The 16,740-nt window shown below is 48.1% G+C and overlaps 1 protein-coding gene across 4 annotated transcripts in view; it reads left to right on the top strand.

The window, feature by feature from the left end:
- MGRN1 (mahogunin ring finger 1) overlaps positions 1–16,740 on the top strand; it is a 62,363-nt gene that overhangs the window by 18,320 nt on the left and 27,303 nt on the right. For all 4 annotated transcript variants that reach the window (XM_068146940.1, XM_068146941.1, XM_068146943.1 and 1 more), the window contains exons 4-5: positions 4,232–4,378; positions 15,313–15,430. In XM_068146940.1, the coding sequence (XP_068003041.1) occupies positions 4,232–4,378; positions 15,313–15,430 (265 nt within the window). The remainder of the gene's footprint in view (positions 1–4,231; positions 4,379–15,312; positions 15,431–16,740) is intronic.

Below are 16,740 nucleotides of genomic sequence, written 5' to 3'. Positions count from 1 at the left end.
AACTGTGGTGGCTGCTGTTAATTATATTTTTATCTTTTAATTCTTTAACAGACAAACAAAAAGTTCCAGCATTTCCAATGTTTTATCCTGAAGTGATGTCAGACCAGGTGGCCTCAGATTCCCTGGTCGTCCTGCTTTGCCTTTTTCATCATAAAGTTGGATCTGCTCTTTGTTCTCACAGGTGGTCAGTCTTGTCTGCTCTGTATCCATGGTTGTGAAGGCTGTGTGATGAATTGTGTGCATGACTGAAAGGCACACCTTCCCAAGCTGCTGCTTTAGAAATCTCTGCATGCATCTCTAGCCACCTCACACCAGCACTGTCTGCAGGGCTTGACTGAGTGTGCACTGTACACTTCAAGTGCAGGCGGAGAGAGAAGAGCTCGTGAACCACCTGAAGCACTCCTGAGACACTTCCTTGTCTGCCATGTCTCTTGCAAAGAAAGAAGGAATGCAAAATGTGTGCCTTTGTCTTGTTTTACAGCCCACCATTCCTGCACCTTAGGGTGGAACATGAAGTGTGTCTACCTCTCAAAGCTTGTACCAGAGCTGTCTTTGCTTTTTCCTTGGCTCATCTACCAGCTTCCATAGCTGCTTCTGCAGCCTTTTCTCATCTGAGCTCCTTGCTTTGTGTCTTAACCTTCAGCACCAGGTGTGTTGCAACAGCAAGCTGTGTACAGAGCCTTGCTGTGACTGGCTCCATTTAGCACATATCCTGCACCCCCTGCTCCAGTGGTGCTGTTCCAGGCAGGCAGGGCTTTAGCTCTCCTGCTTCCCAGCAGATACATCCTTCAGGAACCCTCTCTCCAGGCACTGCAGTTGGTAGTGGCCCTTCAGTGGTTTCCCAGAGCAACAGCTCGGTTCTAGTCTGGGTTTAACCCCTTTTCTTCTTGAAAGGCTGGAAGGACATTCAGAATGCTGGCAGGGAGGTGCAGGGGTGATGCTGGGAGCAGAATGCTGATCTGGGAACCCCTATGCTTTGTGTGATCTCACTCAGGAGACAAAACAGGAGATGGTTTTACTAATGATCCATTGCTTTTGTGTGATCTGCCCCCATCCCCAGGTCTCTTACCTTGTTTGGGCTGTCAGAGGTATCTAGATCTGTGTTGTCATCTGTAACTCATGCATGTACCTGGCATCTCTACCTGTATGTGCAGTGAGTATGAATCTGTGAAGTAGCCTTCACATCAGTGCTTGTCAGGAAGGGATGCTGGTTTTTCTCAAGCCTAGTCCTGGAAGAAGTGGCAAGGGTGTCACAGCCTGGATCCTTCCCTGCTGACCTCAGATCAGTGGAGGGCTGCAGCATGGGACGGTTTGCAGAAGCTGTGCTGTGTGTGGACACAAACACCAATTGTGAGCAGATTGTTGCCATTTGCTGGGTCAGGCCAGCACAAAATGTTGGTGCTACCCCTGTGTTCTCAGGCAAACCTGCCCTGCTGACTAAGGTGTTTCTTGTTCAGTCTTCAAGTGCCAGTATTTTATCCTTTGAATGCAACCAGCTTGTGTGAAAATGCCATCTTGCAACCTATTGGACATTGTATCCAGGCTGCTGCAGATGTCCAGGCTCTCTCTTGGGATCTCTCTAAGGTGTTGGGTGGATTCTAGCTTGATTAGCTGCTCTGACCTAGGTGAACCTCTGGCAAAAGTCTTGTTTGGAGCTCTCCAAGTCCTTCAGACAGGAATGCAAGTGCGTGCTGTAGCGATTCACTAGGGCTCCATTAGGATGTGTGTGAGGCATTTGATTATACTGCTCTCAAATTTTATTTTACACCTCCTGTACTGAAGTGCTGAAACTGAGCATTCCATTCTTGTTCAGTGTAGTGGAACCCTCTTAATTAGGCAGCAGTTACTGCATCCCAGTGAACTCGGTAAATAAGGATTCCCTTGACAATTTTTAGCTTGAATTATGGAGGTTTGCTGAGCCCATTCCTGAGTGTTTTCCACACTGCAGCATAGCTATTGAGGCTGTTTAATGAAGGGAGAGGCCAACTGATTCTGTGAAGTTAGAGCCAAGCTTTTCCTGAGTAGTTTAGCTGCTGGCTTTGACCCAAGCACCCTGTTAATTAAGGTAACGCCGTGATAGACAAGGGAGGCTGGAACTGGGCAGCAGATCAGGTGGTGCTGTGCAGTGACTGGACCAAAGGTAATGGTTTTAATTTGAAACCATCTTATCAGTAAACTTATCAGTGTTTAGAAATATTTAAGAGGTGAGTGTCAAGAGGATGGGGCCAGACTCTTTTCAGTGGGGCCCGGGGATAGGACAAGGGGCAATGAACACAAACTGGAACCCAGAAGGTTCCACCTAAACATAAGGGAAAACTTGTTTGGTGTGAGGGTGGTGGAGCTCTGGAGCAGGCTGCCCAGAGAGGTTGTGGAGTCTCTTTCTCTGGAGAGATTCCAAGCTCACCTGGACACTGTGATTCTGGGCAAGCTGCTGTGGGTGACCCTGCTTTAGCAGGGGAGTTGGATCAGTTGATCCCCAGAGGTCCCTTCCAACCCTCACCAGTCTGTGATGATGTAAAAGAGAACAGATTTAGCAGGAAGACATTTTTTACACTGATAAGGTGAGACCCTGGCCTAGGCTGCCCAGAGAAGTGCTAGATGCCCCCACCCCTGGAAATATTCCAGGTGAGGTTGTTTGGGGCTCTGAGAAACCTGATCTGGTTGAAGATGCCCCTGCTCACTGCAAGAAGGGTTGGACTATGTGACCTCTAAAAATCCCTTCCAAACACCCTGTGATTCCATGTTTCTCTCTTCCGGTCTCCCTGGCCACTCCCAGCACACCATAACTCACTGCTCATCCATGGTCCTAGCTTGCTGCCCTGGAGCTTGCCTCATACCACTTTCTTCACTGGATTTGTTACCTGCCTTTTCCAGCAGCAGTAGTACTGGGCAGTGGGGACCACACAGTGGGATGCAACTATACAGTAGCCTATAGCCAACTTATGAATCATCTTTATGCTCATTGAATTAACTTCTAAACTCATATTGGTTATCCTGCATCTCTTATGCAGTTGAATGTGTTGGGGTTTTTTTTTCATGCAATCAATATTTATAACCTCCAGTCATTAGCAGCATCAAAGCTTTGCCTGATGATTTGTACCTGTAAAGATGTTTAAAGTTTCTGATCTGAATATCCTCTTCTCTGTGGTGCTTGAGGTACCTTTTGTGGAGTTTCAGATGTTCTTTGTGTCACAGAAACTTTGGGGTGTTTTTTTTTTTGCTGTCATGAACCATTTCATGTGCAGAATTAAAAGAATTAGAGTTTAGGCCTCTCAGGCCCACACAGGATTTCTTTAGCCCCATTACTGGATCTCATGTGAAGACTTAGAAGGAAGGGAAATGTTTCTTCTCCTAAGGGTTTGACATGCAGGAGTTCACATTTTTTCATAGAATCAATAAGGTTGGAAGAGACCTCAAAGATCATCAAGTCCAACCTGTCACCCAACACCTCATGACTACTAAACCATGGCACCAAGTGCCACATCCAATCCCCTCTTGAACACCTCCAGGGATGGTGACTCCACCACCCCCCTGGGCAGCACATTCCAATGGCCAACAACTCTCTCTGGGAAGAACTTTCTCCTCATCTCCAGCCTAAACTTCCCCTGGCACAGCTTGAGACTGTGTCCTCTTGTTCTGGTGCTGGGTGCCTGGGAGAAGAGACCAACCTGACTACAACCTCCCTTCAGGTAGTTGTAGAGAGCAAGAAGGTCTCCCCTGAGCCTCCTCTTCTCCAGGCTAAACAACCCCAGCTCCCTCAGCCTCTCCTCACAGGGCTGTGCTTGAGGCCTCTCCCCAGCCTCGTTGCCCTTCTCTGGACACGTTCAAGTGTCTCAATGTTCTTCTTAAACTGAGGGGCCCAGAACTGGCCACAGGACTCCAGGTGTGGCCTAACCAGTGCTGAGCACAGGGCACAATGACTTCCCTGCTCCTGCTGGCCACGCTATTCCTGATGCAGGCCAGGATGCCATTGGCCTTCCTGGCCAGTTTGTCTCATTCTGTGTCCTGGCACTGTAAGGCTGGGTGAGATCCCTCAGCACCATTAATAACTTCAATAACTTCAGTCAAATCTTGGAAGAACCTTCCTTGGAGGAAAGAATGGAAATCCCCTGAAGAGCCCCAGGTGGACTGCCCAGAACACTTAGACTGGAGCACTCTTGTGCTGATCTCCAGAGTGATCTCGATGTTATCTCATAAACGCAGGTTCTAATCCTCCAGTGTTGTCTTTCAGGTATAAAGATGATGTGGACAGCCCTACTGAGGAGAATGGGAAGCAAAAGGTCCTGTACAGCCTGGAGTTCACCTTCGATGCAGATGCTCGTGTTGCCATCACCATCTACTGCCAGGCTACAGAAGAGTTTGTTGGTGGAATGGCAGTGTAAGTCCTGGGCTTGTGGGCATGTGGAGTGACACAGGAGCTGTTGGGTGATGAACCTGTCAAACATCTCCCATTAATCACCCCCAGGGGCAATGCTGCCGTGGATGGTGGTGAGGGAAATCTCTTCTTTTTCATTTGTTTTGTTTTACGTATTCTGATAGTGTTGAATATTACTTTCACTTCCTTCCCCCATGTAGCCAACATCTTCTCTTCTTCCCTTTTTGCTTTGTTTTTTGGGTGTGAGGAAACCATTCTGTGAGCAACAAAGGAGAGGAACTCACAGCTCTATACTTTGTCAGCAGGATGTTCTAGGAAATTAAAACAACCACCCTTCCCTTCAAATGCTACCTGTTCTTTCTCCAGATCACTTAACTCTCTGGATTTCAGTGTTCCCTGTGACAGGAACACCTGGGCCACCAAAGCAAAGTTCAGTCTGAAACTTACATAACATGTTTGTGGAGTGGAGGCCCACTGAAAAGTCCCTTTTGGCATAAGTGACCCCTTACACACATGCTGTTGTGAGACTGCTTGTCAGGAGGATTTACCACCTGATGTATTTGCTTAGCTGTAGAAAGAATGGTCAAAACATCATCTGGGGAATCTTCCTCATATCCTGGTAGAGCATCCCTACAGATTTCAGAATGTTTTTATCTAAATGAGCTGGAGTGCTGTGTCCAGCTCTGGAGCCCTCAGCACAAGAAGGACATTAGTCTGTTGGAGTGGGCCCAGAGGAGGCCACAAAAATGATTGGAGGGCTGGAACACCTCTGCTGTGAGGACAGGCTGAGAGAGTGTTGGGGAGAAGAGAGGGCTCCAGGAAGACCTTATTGTAGCCTTTCAGTGCTTAAAGGGGCTAAGAAAGGTGGGGACAGAATTTTTAGCAGGGCCTGTTGTGACAGGACAAGGGGTGATGGTTTGAAACTAAAAGAGGGAAATTCAGACTGGATACAAGGCAGAAGTTATTTACACTGGCCCAGGTTGCTGTGCTAGTTTACCACAGTCTTTTCCCTACAACACAGAAGGGAGGGAAAGTAACACACACACACAAAAATCCAGAGTTGAGATAAGAGTTTACTGTGAATGAGAAAACACAATGCACAATTACCTTAGCCTGTTTGCAGAAAAAGCACAGCAGAAAGCAGCAGCAAGTAGAAAACAGTGAGCTAGAAACCCAAGCCAGGGAGCTACTCCCCCATCCCTCCCTGTCTGGCTGCCATCCCAGTGGAAGAACCAACATCCAAAACCCAGAACCCAAAAGCAGCAACCAGGACAGGAAGCCTCCCATGTTACAACCTAATCTTCAAGCCCCATAATACTTTGCTCCAGCCAGCACTTTCATTTTGAAGCTGATATTAGGCAGGATGGTTTTGAATAACAGCAGCAAATTGACTTAACCAATGACAGTTGCCCAGAGAGGTGGGAGATGCCCCATCCCTGGAACCACTGCAGGTCAGGTTGGTTGTGACTCTGAGCAACTTGCTTTAGTTGCAGATGTCCCTGCTGACTGCAGGGATGTTGGACTGGATAACCTTTAAAGGTCCCTTCCAACCTGAAGCATTCTATGATTTAAACTGTTCCAAAGAATTCCTCTCTGTACAGAGAGCTGAGGTGGCTGAACTGTGCTCTCCCTGGTGTCAGTTGGGTACACAGGAGCTGCTGCTACATTATGGCAGGCTTTGGATGGCCATGGGACAAAGAATTCTTTTCTGTTCAATGAATGAAGGAAGATTGAGGCTGCAGAAGCTTTTGGCTTCCTCCTGTAGAGGCTTTTGGCTGACCAGTGTCTCTGTGCACATAGTGCTGATGGCTTCTGAAGTGGTGCTCTTGATTTGGGGGCAAGCTTAGGTTTTATTGAAGGGAGAAATATGTGTGATAGAGCATAAAATGCCTTAGGTGTTGTGTGCAAAGTATAAACACCCACTAATGATCAGTGAAGAGGGTATTTTTAGCAATGAGACAAGCTCAGTGCTCTCATCCAGATGTGCATTCCTCCAAAGTGGTAATAAACTAGCTCCTTTGAAGTGCTTGAAAGGTCTCACTTGACAAACTCTGAAGACACTTTCTGTTTGGATCCAGTTTTTCCTGAGCAGAGCTGAATGCAGCAGGATGCCTTAGAAGTCCTGATAGAGTTTCCATGTTCTGTCTCTTAGCTCCTTAGGTTTCCTGTGAATTTAGTGCTAGTGAAGGTGTTGGAATGGCAGTCTTGGAGGCTGAAGTCCTCTTTTCCTAACACAGGTGCAATGTGGAGAGGTGGCCAATATCCTTTGTACTGCCCTGCAGTGTTCCTTGGGTTTTGACCTAAGAGGGAAACCATCTGTGAGCTGCTGAGGAGAGCTGAGGGCCCCTGTGGCCAGGGTGGATGTATTTACATTATCAGGCTTTAGCCATTGGTTAAATCAGCAAGTCTTGCTTTACATCTTGATTTTTAAACTTGTTGGTTTACCTCAAAGGAGGATTTGTCCCTGGTCAGTAGCACTGAACCACTTACAACGTGGTGTAAGCTCCCTATCAAACTTGGTGCTGTGTTTTACAAAGGGCTGAAGTCTCTGAAGTATGTCCCTGGAGTTTAAAATGGCTTTGTGCAGACTTGTGGTGTGGCACTTTGTTGTGACAAACTGGCAAAAAAAGGAAAGTTTTCTGTAACAGAAAGCTGCATTTTTTAATTTAACCTGGGCCTTGAACCAAGCTGTGTTGGGCTGGAAGTGCAACTGAGTCCTCTGAGACCCTCAGTGTAGTGTTCACGTTGGTTAAACTGCTCCTTGGGGGACTCCTAAGAGACTGCCTTGTCAAGTTCTGCCTTGAATATTGATTGCTTAATGGAAGTCTTGTAGTTACTGAATATAACCAACTGTTCCTGGGCAGAGTGTCTTCTCTCTGGGCAGTGTTTCAGTCTTCTGTGTCTGACAGCTTTCCTCTCAGAACTCTGTTGGTTGATTGGAGGAGGAAAATGCTGGAGAATGCCTTTTACTGAAATGTAGTGCTGTGCACTAAGCCAGTGACTGTCACCAGTGCTGCTGTCTGTTCTTTAGAGCTTATGCAGCAAATCTGAACCACCTAACTGCTTTTTAAATTGACTGTGAACAATTCCTAGGTAGAGTTTCTAGAAGTTAACACAACTGTCAACTTCAAAGAGAGAAAAAGGTTGGGGGGGACGGGGGGGAGGAATTTTTTAATCCACCCTATCCATGGTTCTCTGAGAGCTGGGTCTCTGTTCAGCTGGCAGAGGAGAGGCCTTTGTTCATGAGCCCTACCTGCCTCTGCATGAAACTAGGATCAGCAGTCATTACCTGGTCAGCAAAATGTAGCTGCTGATACAGTGCTGCCCTGCTAGGGTGGCAGCAGGCCCCTGTGCACTAAAGCTTTATGTCAAAATCCAAAGCACTCAGATTCAGCTCCTGCTTCCACTGCTGGCCTTTTACTTAATAAATGATCTTCTAATTTCCTTGTAGTATGGGAGTGATGAACTGTCTGTCTCTGCAGTGGGCAGTAAATGTTATAGAAGTGTGGGGAGTAGAGGCCTGCACCAGAAGCCAGGGAACTTCTTGGCAGGCATGATCCTGGTTTCGTGCAGATGTGTAGGTAATAAAGTCTGAGGGAAGTGAGGTACAAATATAGACTTTATAAGCTGCTTTAATTCAAGCCAGGCTCTCCTTCCATGTGGAAGTGGCTCGTGGAGCACGTCTTGGGGCTTGTGCAGCTGCCCAAAGTAGGCATCTCCACTTCTCTGGATTTCCTGGCTGCTAGTAAAACCTTTCTCAGCTCTGATTTCAGCTTTGCAAAGCCATTCTGAAAGGGCAGTGCTGTAATTACTTTGATTTATCCTTTTGAAATTCTAGTGGGGGAAAAAAAAACCAAGAACACAGCCCAACCAAAATAATTGGGGCTGCATTCTTAGAGCTCTGAGGGAGTGAGTGCATTTTTAGTGCAGCATCAGGAATGCAGCTTCCCCCTGCCTGGCCTGCTAGCTTTGCATTTTTTTTTGCAGTTCCTTTCCTTCTGACAGCTGCATTCAAGGAACAAGAATCTGCAAAAGCTGCCTCCTCTATAAATCCAAAACTTTTCTCTGGCTGTAGCCAGAATTTGATTGGGAAAAAGGTCCTCTTTAAATCAAAATACTTTCCCCCCCCCCCCCACTCTCCTAAAAGCCTAAAATGGGAGAAACTTTCTGGACCCTTGTCAAAGGCAGAAATTTTCTCCTGGTCCTCAGCCTGCAGCATGGCTCCCTAGAAGTGCTGAACAAGTTATTCTGGCTTCTCTGCTGACACAGCCACTGATCCTGATAGTATCAGTGCTTCTGCTCCTGTGAAGCTCCTGCTAGGAAGGTGGTTGTGTTCATACAGTTTGGGGTGAGAGGAAGGAGGGAGGGTGAGTGGGTGGCTGTCTGTGACCAGAGGCATAGCTTGTCATAGAGCCTCTCGCTCACCTGAGAGCCACAGTGCTTGGTGTGTCATGGGCCTGCCTTCAGGATTAGCTGATCTCCATCAGCAAACCTTGCTCTGTGCAAGCCAGGAAGCTTCCTGCTGGAGCTGTTTGGGCTCTGTTTAAAAGCCAGTGGCTTTATCAGTATGTGCCGCCTGTCCTAACCTGTCTCAGAGAAGCATTCAACAGACTTTCCCAGGTAATCCTGCTGGAAGATGTGCTCAGCCATACCATTTCCCAGCCAAGATCTTGGGAACATGTATCTCCCAACTGCTGCCTGCCTCTTGTCCTGAACTGTTGAACTCTGAGTTTCATGGGGAGCTGCGCTATCACCTCTGTGGGACTGCAGCTGACCAGTTGAAGTCTGGAGAAGGCAAACGTGTGCTTCCTGGGGCAGCAGAGGTTTCATCAGGAACAAGCAAGAAATCTTAGGTTTCTTGGGGATAGTGGGATTTTGGAGACTGCACATTCCTGGATACAGCCAGATTATGAAACCTCTGTATGATGTGACTCGAAAGAGAAACAGTTTCCACTGGGGACCTGAACAACAAGGTACCCAGCCCTTCCTTGTGCTAGTGCAGGTGCAGTGACAGGTGAGAGGACAAGAGACAATGTGCAGTGAAAGTGTAGAAACAAGCGATAGGACAAGAGAAAATGGCCTCAAACTCTGCTGGGGGAGGTTTAGGCTGGAGATTAGGAAAACTTTGTTTGCTGCAAGAGTGGTCAGGCACTGAAACAGGCTGCCTAGGGAGGTGGTGGAGTCAAAGTCCCTGGAAGTGTTCAAAGAAACGTGCAGATGTGCCACACTGCCACATGGTTTAATGGCCATGGTATTTTTAGGTCAATGGTTGGACTCGGTGATCTTAGAGGTCTTTTCCAGCCAAAGCACTTCTGTGTTTCTGTGATGCAGTGAATAGCTGAAGGACTCCCAGTTCGTAGCCTGCTTTCTCCTGCAGGAACCGGTTCAGGTATTCATACCCTTAGATGTCTTTGATTTAGGAGACAGCTATGTTTTTTTGGAACAGGCTGTAGAGATGTTCATATTCTCTTTTTATGTGTGCTCTGTGACTGCATCCTTTCCTTTTTCAGGCAAAAGCCTTGATGTGCAGCGTTCCTGGGAGGGCCCCCGGGACTTTTCCAGCTGTAGCTATCCTGCTGACTGGCAGGAAGGATTGTGTAGTTAAAACATGACAGCAGCCGTTGTTTCCTCAGGGTAAGGAGTCAAACCAGCCCTGGAGCTGGAAGCACTTAAACCAGCCAACTCTAAAGACATGAACAAACCAGGCAGAACAGGAGCTGATGTTAAATATGAGAGGTTTGAGTTTTGCAACCCACTCGTGGTGGATGCTCCTTCCCTGGAGGTGTTCAAGGGGAGGGGCTTTTTACAAGGGCTTTCAGTGATAGGACAAGGGGTGAATGGCTTTGAGCTGGAAAAGGGGAGATTTAGACTGGAGATTAGGAAGAAATTCTTTACAGTGAGGGTGGTGAGACACTGGAACAGGTTGCCCAGGGAGGTTGTGGATACCCCCTCCCTGGAAGTGTTCAAGGCCAGGCTGGATGAGCAATTTGGTCTAGTGGGAGGTGTCCCTGCCCATGTCAGGGGTGGCAATTAGATGATCTTTAAGGTTCCTTCCAACTCAAACCATTCTATGAATCTTCTTTGGACAGAAAAGTTTCTCTTCTCTACCCTAGTGATGTTGCTGAACTCTGTTTTCTTCTTATAAAGAGAAAACACCACAAAAATAGGTCAGTCCAGCTCTGCAGCCTTTGCCCTTTCCCAGGGCTGTGCTGTTTGTGTTGCTGAAGCACACGTGGGTGTAGTGGATATATGTATTTATATATGTATATCTATCTTTTTTTTCCCCCCATCTCATTTCCTTGTGAGTTGTGCAATGCCTGCTCCACTCCTGGCAGGCAGACGTGACACCGCAACGAGGATCTGTTCTGGCTGCCTGTGGAAGCTGGGGGAGAGTTGGTTCACAAAATGAAACCCAGCTGGAAGGAGCAGCTCAGCACATGGCTGTTCTCACTCCAGCTTGCGTAGCAGAGCCAGAGGCACTCAGATATTCCTTTGGTTATTTAATAGCCTCTCTCTATTCAGGGCCTCTGAAAGGTGCTCTGGCTGCTTCTGGCTGTGAGCTGTGGTGATTAATAGGAACTCTTTGTGCTGAGAGACTTCTTCTGTGTGAAGAAATCAGGGGCAAGTGCTGGTCTTTGCTAGGCACAAGCCTTGCCAGCCAAAGCCTGCTTTGATCCAGGCAGACACCAGTCCCCCAAGGGAATGCTGTAGTGTGCAGAGTTCATAGGCTGGAGAGCTGAATTCTCTAGATTGCAGCAAGCAGACAAACCCTCTGTCTTTAATGAGAGCTCTGGCCTTTGTGCCTCTCTGTGTAGCTGGTGTGTAAGCTGCCAGCTTTGAAGCCTGGTTAGAGTTGTGAGTGTGATGCTCTCACCAGTAAGTTCAGCAGCTGAAGGCAGACTCTGCAGGTGCTGGAGCAGGATATGGGCAGCAGGGTTTCATCTGCATGGTAAGATAGTTGTTTTCTCCTGGAGGAGAAGACTGGCAGGGCTGCAATGCACCAGGTTAGCACTCAGACATCCTCCAAACTCTGGGGAATAATTTTAGTTTGCTTCCTGTTCTCTCAAAAATCACTGTGGTGCAGTCCTGGAGCTTCTCACCTGCCAGTTCTCTCATGCACAGCTGGTTTTGTGGGGTGGAAGAGCTTGACACAGGGGAAGAAGGAGTCAGCATGGAGTATAAGCAAAGGTGTGTCAAAGAGCTTACAGCAGGAGACAGGCTGCATGACCCCTTAGGACAGAGCTCAGGCTGCTGCAGTGTGGTACCCTCTGTTGCTGGTGAGTCTCATGCTGTCAGGGTTACCTGAGCAAACAGACAGGTATGACAATGTGACTGGAGATTTCTTTTTGGTCTTGACCTAGTAGGAGAGACCCCACTTCTCCACTGTCCTGAGCTGCCAGTGCTCACCAAGTGGTTTTCTTAGACTTCCCATGTGGATGGAGACCTCTCTTGGTGCAAACTGAGGAATAACAGCTGAAACATTCAGATTTCAGCCTTTATGTGGGGTGAGGCAGCATGTTGCTTCTCTGCTACCCTTTATTAGAGCACACTCTCTTTTGCTGTAGCACAGCTCCACAGAGCTTCTCCAGTACTGTTGCTGTAAGCCCACAGCACCACAGGCAGGGAATGGAAGACTTAACAAATGCAGCAGATGCCAACCAAAAGGGCTGGGCTTGGGCTGAAATTGCTTAGGCACTAATATGCAGGATGCTTGCCAGGTTGTCCTGAGCAACACAAGGAGCCTGTACATGTGCAGTGGATCCTGTGCCTCACCTTAGGAAGATGATTGATCTCTGTGACAATCCGGGGTCACCAGCACTTGCCAAGAGAATTCACCAGGCTCTGCCCTGCTGGTGCTCTGCAGCCTCAGCACTGGCTGCTGACTGGAGGTCTCCAGTGTTGTCAGGATGTTCAGATCCAAGTCTTAGAGGCATTTTGCAATGAGGGCACTCAGGGTCACACAGCCTGAGGCATAAAGCTCACTTGAAGAAGCCTCCCTCTGTTGTGCTCTTCAGCTCAGAAAATCTTTGTACCAGGTTTATCTCTTTTCTCAGGGGCAGTGAGAGCAGCAAGACTGTCCTCCTTGGAACAGCATTACTTGTTTCCCTGTTGTAGACTGGTTTGGGCTACTGGTGCTGTAAGTGCAGATCCTCCAGCCTTCCTGACACTCATCATCAGCATGTTTACACCCCTTCCCCAGTGCTGCTGTGGTGCATGTCATCCAAGCAGCCTCTGACCTTCCACTCTCTGCACTTTATTTCTAATAGGTTCCCAACTTGCTGTCACCTTGGATAAGTCACTCTTCCATCCCCTGCTTTCCCAGCTGTAGAGGGAGAATTGTGCCTTTCTGCAGAGCTGGGAAGCTTTAAGAGCACCACAAAAGGAGCTAGATACAGGCTTGCTCTATTCATTGTGCTTGACAACTCAGTAAATAAAGCTTCACTCAATTGCTCGCCCTGTAATTCACACATAAAAGACCTGTCATTCTGATCCCTTCCCACACCATACTTTAAATGCAAAGGATGGAGGGGGACCTTCTAGTGAAGCAGCACAATTTCAGCACAGTACAGAATGGTCTTTGAGGGTGAGGTGTTGTCATAAATAACACAATGCACCTGCCTTGGCAGGAAGAGCAGAGTGTGTGTGGTCTGCTTGGTCTTCGTCATGGCCTTCCAGACTTTAACATAGATCTTGTGACACTTGGTAAGCCTTCTGGTTCCTCAGAGGGTGCAGGAGCTACACTGGCTTTCCAGAGGAAAGCAGCAGCAGTGGGGAGCCTGGCTTTTCCTCCTTGGGTTTGGGAGGAATTAAGAATTTCTCATCATCTTCTGGTGTCCAGGTCTTTACACCCTTGGCTGCAAAATGCATCCTAATGACGGTGTTTTCTGGCTCTGTGTTAGAGTGCTGGCTGGGCCTGGCCCTGGAGGGCAGCCTGCTGTCTCTGTGGGCTGCTGCACTCAGGCAACAGGTCCCTGCCAGAGCTGCAGAATTCGAGTGTAAAGTTTCCACAGCATAACTTAAAGCCAAGTTTTAAGGTTCAGGCATGTCCCCTCTAATCACCTCTGCCATCATCCAGCCCAGTCTTCACATCTCTGGGGTGATGTTCAGTTCTGCAGTTCCTGGTTGACTCAGCCCCAGGGCGGTTTCCCACAGTTTTTGACTTCACTCTCTCTGGAAGTGAGCTGCCTGACCCTCTTGCTTGTGGAGACCAGAGACATTACCTTGTGTGCAGAAAACCTTTGTGCTTCCGTCCCCTTCCGCTGTGCTCTGCTCCTTCACAAGGTATAGTTAGGCTGAAGGAACTTGGAGCTTTCCAACCTTTGCTTGTATCCCTAGTGTAAGTTGTGTCTGTGCTCCAGAGCAGTTGAAGGTTCTCAAAAGTACAGAATCCCATGGGTTTTTGTGGGTTTTTTTGGAGCAAGGATCCTCTATCTCTGCCTCTGTGCACTCTGTTAACTGCTCTGCTTGACAGGACTCTGAATGAATCAGCCACATCAAATGCCTCCATGTCCTCTGGTGGGGTCTCCTCAGGGCTGGCAGTACTGCTACTCAGGTTATTCTTTGGGAAGCACATTTAGCAAAATCTGAGGAGCTGCTTGTCAGGGGATCCTGTGTGATATCCCAAGCTGAATGAAGGAAGACCTCGGCCTAGAACTCCTGGTGCTAATGTGACATCTGTCCCTGGAGCCTGTCCCCAGGCTGGCTGGTTGATCAAGAGCTGTGGCAATCAAGTTTCAACAAGGCTTCAAGCTTGTAGCTGTTCATTGTGCAGTGGCTGGAGGCCAGTGCTTTGTTCACCATGTGAAGCTCCACTTAAGAGGTGGTGGTTAGTGGCACAAGAGAGAACATCCCATTACTGTGACCAGCTGTTAAAGTCTTTCTTGTAGAGCTGGAGCTAGACCTGCCTCATCACTGTGCCAGGGGAGGTTGGTGTTTCTGCAGTATAAGCCTCTAGGGCAAGGGATCTCTTACTTTCTCTCTAGTTTTGTTAGCATGCTCTGAACACACAGTTAGTAGCTCCACAACAAAAGCTTTGGGAGTAAAAACAGCTTTAGATGTTCCCACCCTGCCTTCTCTCCCTCCTGTGCCAGTGTTGGCACTGCGAGAGGTTGTGTACCTCCAGCTCAGATATCACTCTCCAGAAAGGGGCAAAAACTCCTCAATCCTGCTTTGCCACTAAAGCTCACTGTGAATCACACCATCCATAGTGACAGTCAGTGGGCAGATAATGTGTGGGCTTTGGGTGCAGAAGATGGTGGATGGTATCTATGGTCCCATGCCAGAGATGTTCATCCCAGCATGGCAGTGCTGGCATTTCAAGTGCTGGGCCTCAAACGGTGGAAGAAGGAGGCTGGCATGGAGGAGTGGTTGGTGTCTCTGCAGTGGTGTTGGGATGTTCCTGCAACATCTCTGGGGAAGCACATAAAGAGCAGAGAGGTGAACTGGAATGACTCTTGCTTAGCAGGATGATGGGGAGCCAAGCAGTGTTCCTTACTGCAGAGCTGTCCTGGGGAGGCATAGGAGAGCTTTCAGTGGTGTGTTGGGCTCTGTGTGGCCACTGTTAGATCATTGCTCATTCTCCCTGGGTTTCCTGCAGAAAGTAATACTCTCTGCCAGGCTGAAAGCATTGCCTAGGCCCTGGATTTAGTGAGCTGGCCTTTGCCAGGCTGATGCACCCCACTGTACTCCTCTGACACCCAGTGTTTCCAGGCAGGTCAGTATGGATCCAATCAGACCTTGCTTTCCCTTCCTTGTGCTCACCTTTTTGCTTGGACCTTTCCCTTCCCTTTTTGTATCCCCTCTGAATGGCTGCCAGCCCCTGCCAGCTTAGAGCTGCCACTTGTGGTTCCTGAAGGGTCAATGGCTGTGAATGAACAAGAGCCTAGCAGAGAGCCATCATTTGTCACAGCAAGTTTTCTTTTCCTCTCTTTCTTCAGGTACAGCACAAAGAATCCCTCTCTGCAGTCGGAGACAGTTCATTACAAGAGAGGGGTAAGCCAGCAGTTCTCCCTGCCTTCCTTCAAGATTGATTTCTCAGACTGGAAGGATGATGAGGTAAGTGTCTCCTCAGTGTCCCCTTTCCATAGCCCTGTGGTCCCAGAAGCACTGGACTCCCATTTAGTGCCATGAGATGATGGTTGGAAGGCAGCCTCTCCCAGCTGCCATGGCATGTTTTGTGGGTATAAGATGAATGGGGCCCTGGGAGGAGCAGGTATGAATGCTGTCTGGGAACTTGGCAGGTAGATCAGGCAAACAGAGAAGAAACCCAGAGAGGCAACTGTTGGTATCTCTGCTCAGCTGGCATCCCAACATCTGGTGTAGGAGGGAGGATGCAGAGATTGGCACTGGAGCTCTTCCTGGAGGAGCCTGCCACTCCTCAGCCTCCCAAAGAGCTAGTGGAAACAAAAGCCTCTCCATCTTTTTGTTTTGATGTTTTGTTGTGTGTCTTGTGCTTGAGTTTTTGGCTGGTCCTCTGGAAGAGTGGTTTCCAACATTGAGGTACATGCAAGGCAATTCACTGGGACGTGGGAAGAACTTCAGCAGTACTTGTATATATATCTTATAAACAATGACTGTACCTATGTTGGGAGTGTGTGCTCCAGATTGTTTACTGATGGGATGAACAGCCAAAATAGTTTGGAGACCACTGCTCTAGAAGAGTCCTGTTTAAGGGCCACATCCTGCATTATTAACTGTAGCAGCACAGTGTTGTGGGAGGATTCTCTCCTTTCTGGGGCAGATTCACACTGGTGCATTAATGCTGAAGAAGGGGATGCCTGCCTGCTTTCAGTTTAACTCATAACTGCAACCAGACGAAGGCTTGGTTTTAATTAAGCTCTGTGGCTTTTCCTACACAACAAGATCTGTAGAGTCCTATTGATTGTGGTATCTTGGAAAATTCCAACCCAGGCAGTAGCTCTCTGCTTCTTAAGCCTCTGAGCTTTGGCCCAAGGGCATCTCCTGCATGTGATGCAGGGCAAGGAGTCCTTGGTCTTTCCTCTGCTCTGTGCAGAATTGCCATAAGAGATTTCTGATGCCCAGGAGTTGCTCTGTAACTCCTGCTAATATATTTGCTCCTGTGCACTCATCTCAGTGCTCATTTCCTCACCAAAACCTGTCTGAGAGGGTAGTGTATGTGAACCCTGACAGATAACTCTGCCTCTTTTTGAAAACTAAAAGAAACAAAGGAGAGGGGGAAAAAAAAGTGGGGGGAGAGAGAAAAAAAGAGAGGAAGAAAAGTAGTCTCTCATATATGTTGAAAAGATTGAATAGCTATTGTCTTGAAGTTACTGTCATAATCAGTCTCGTGCCTTAACAAATGCCTTGGTGGTTACCAAGAGCCTGCAGTCTGATCTCCTGATGTC

Source organism: Melanerpes formicivorus, unplaced genomic scaffold (assembly GCF_026170545.1).
Source record: "Melanerpes formicivorus ecotype bairdi unplaced genomic scaffold, bMelFor1.0.p_v2 SCAF_14, whole genome shotgun sequence".
NCBI classification, from domain to species: Eukaryota; Metazoa; Chordata; class Aves; order Piciformes; family Picidae; genus Melanerpes; species Melanerpes formicivorus.
This window is presented reverse-complemented; position numbering and strand designations above follow the sequence as displayed.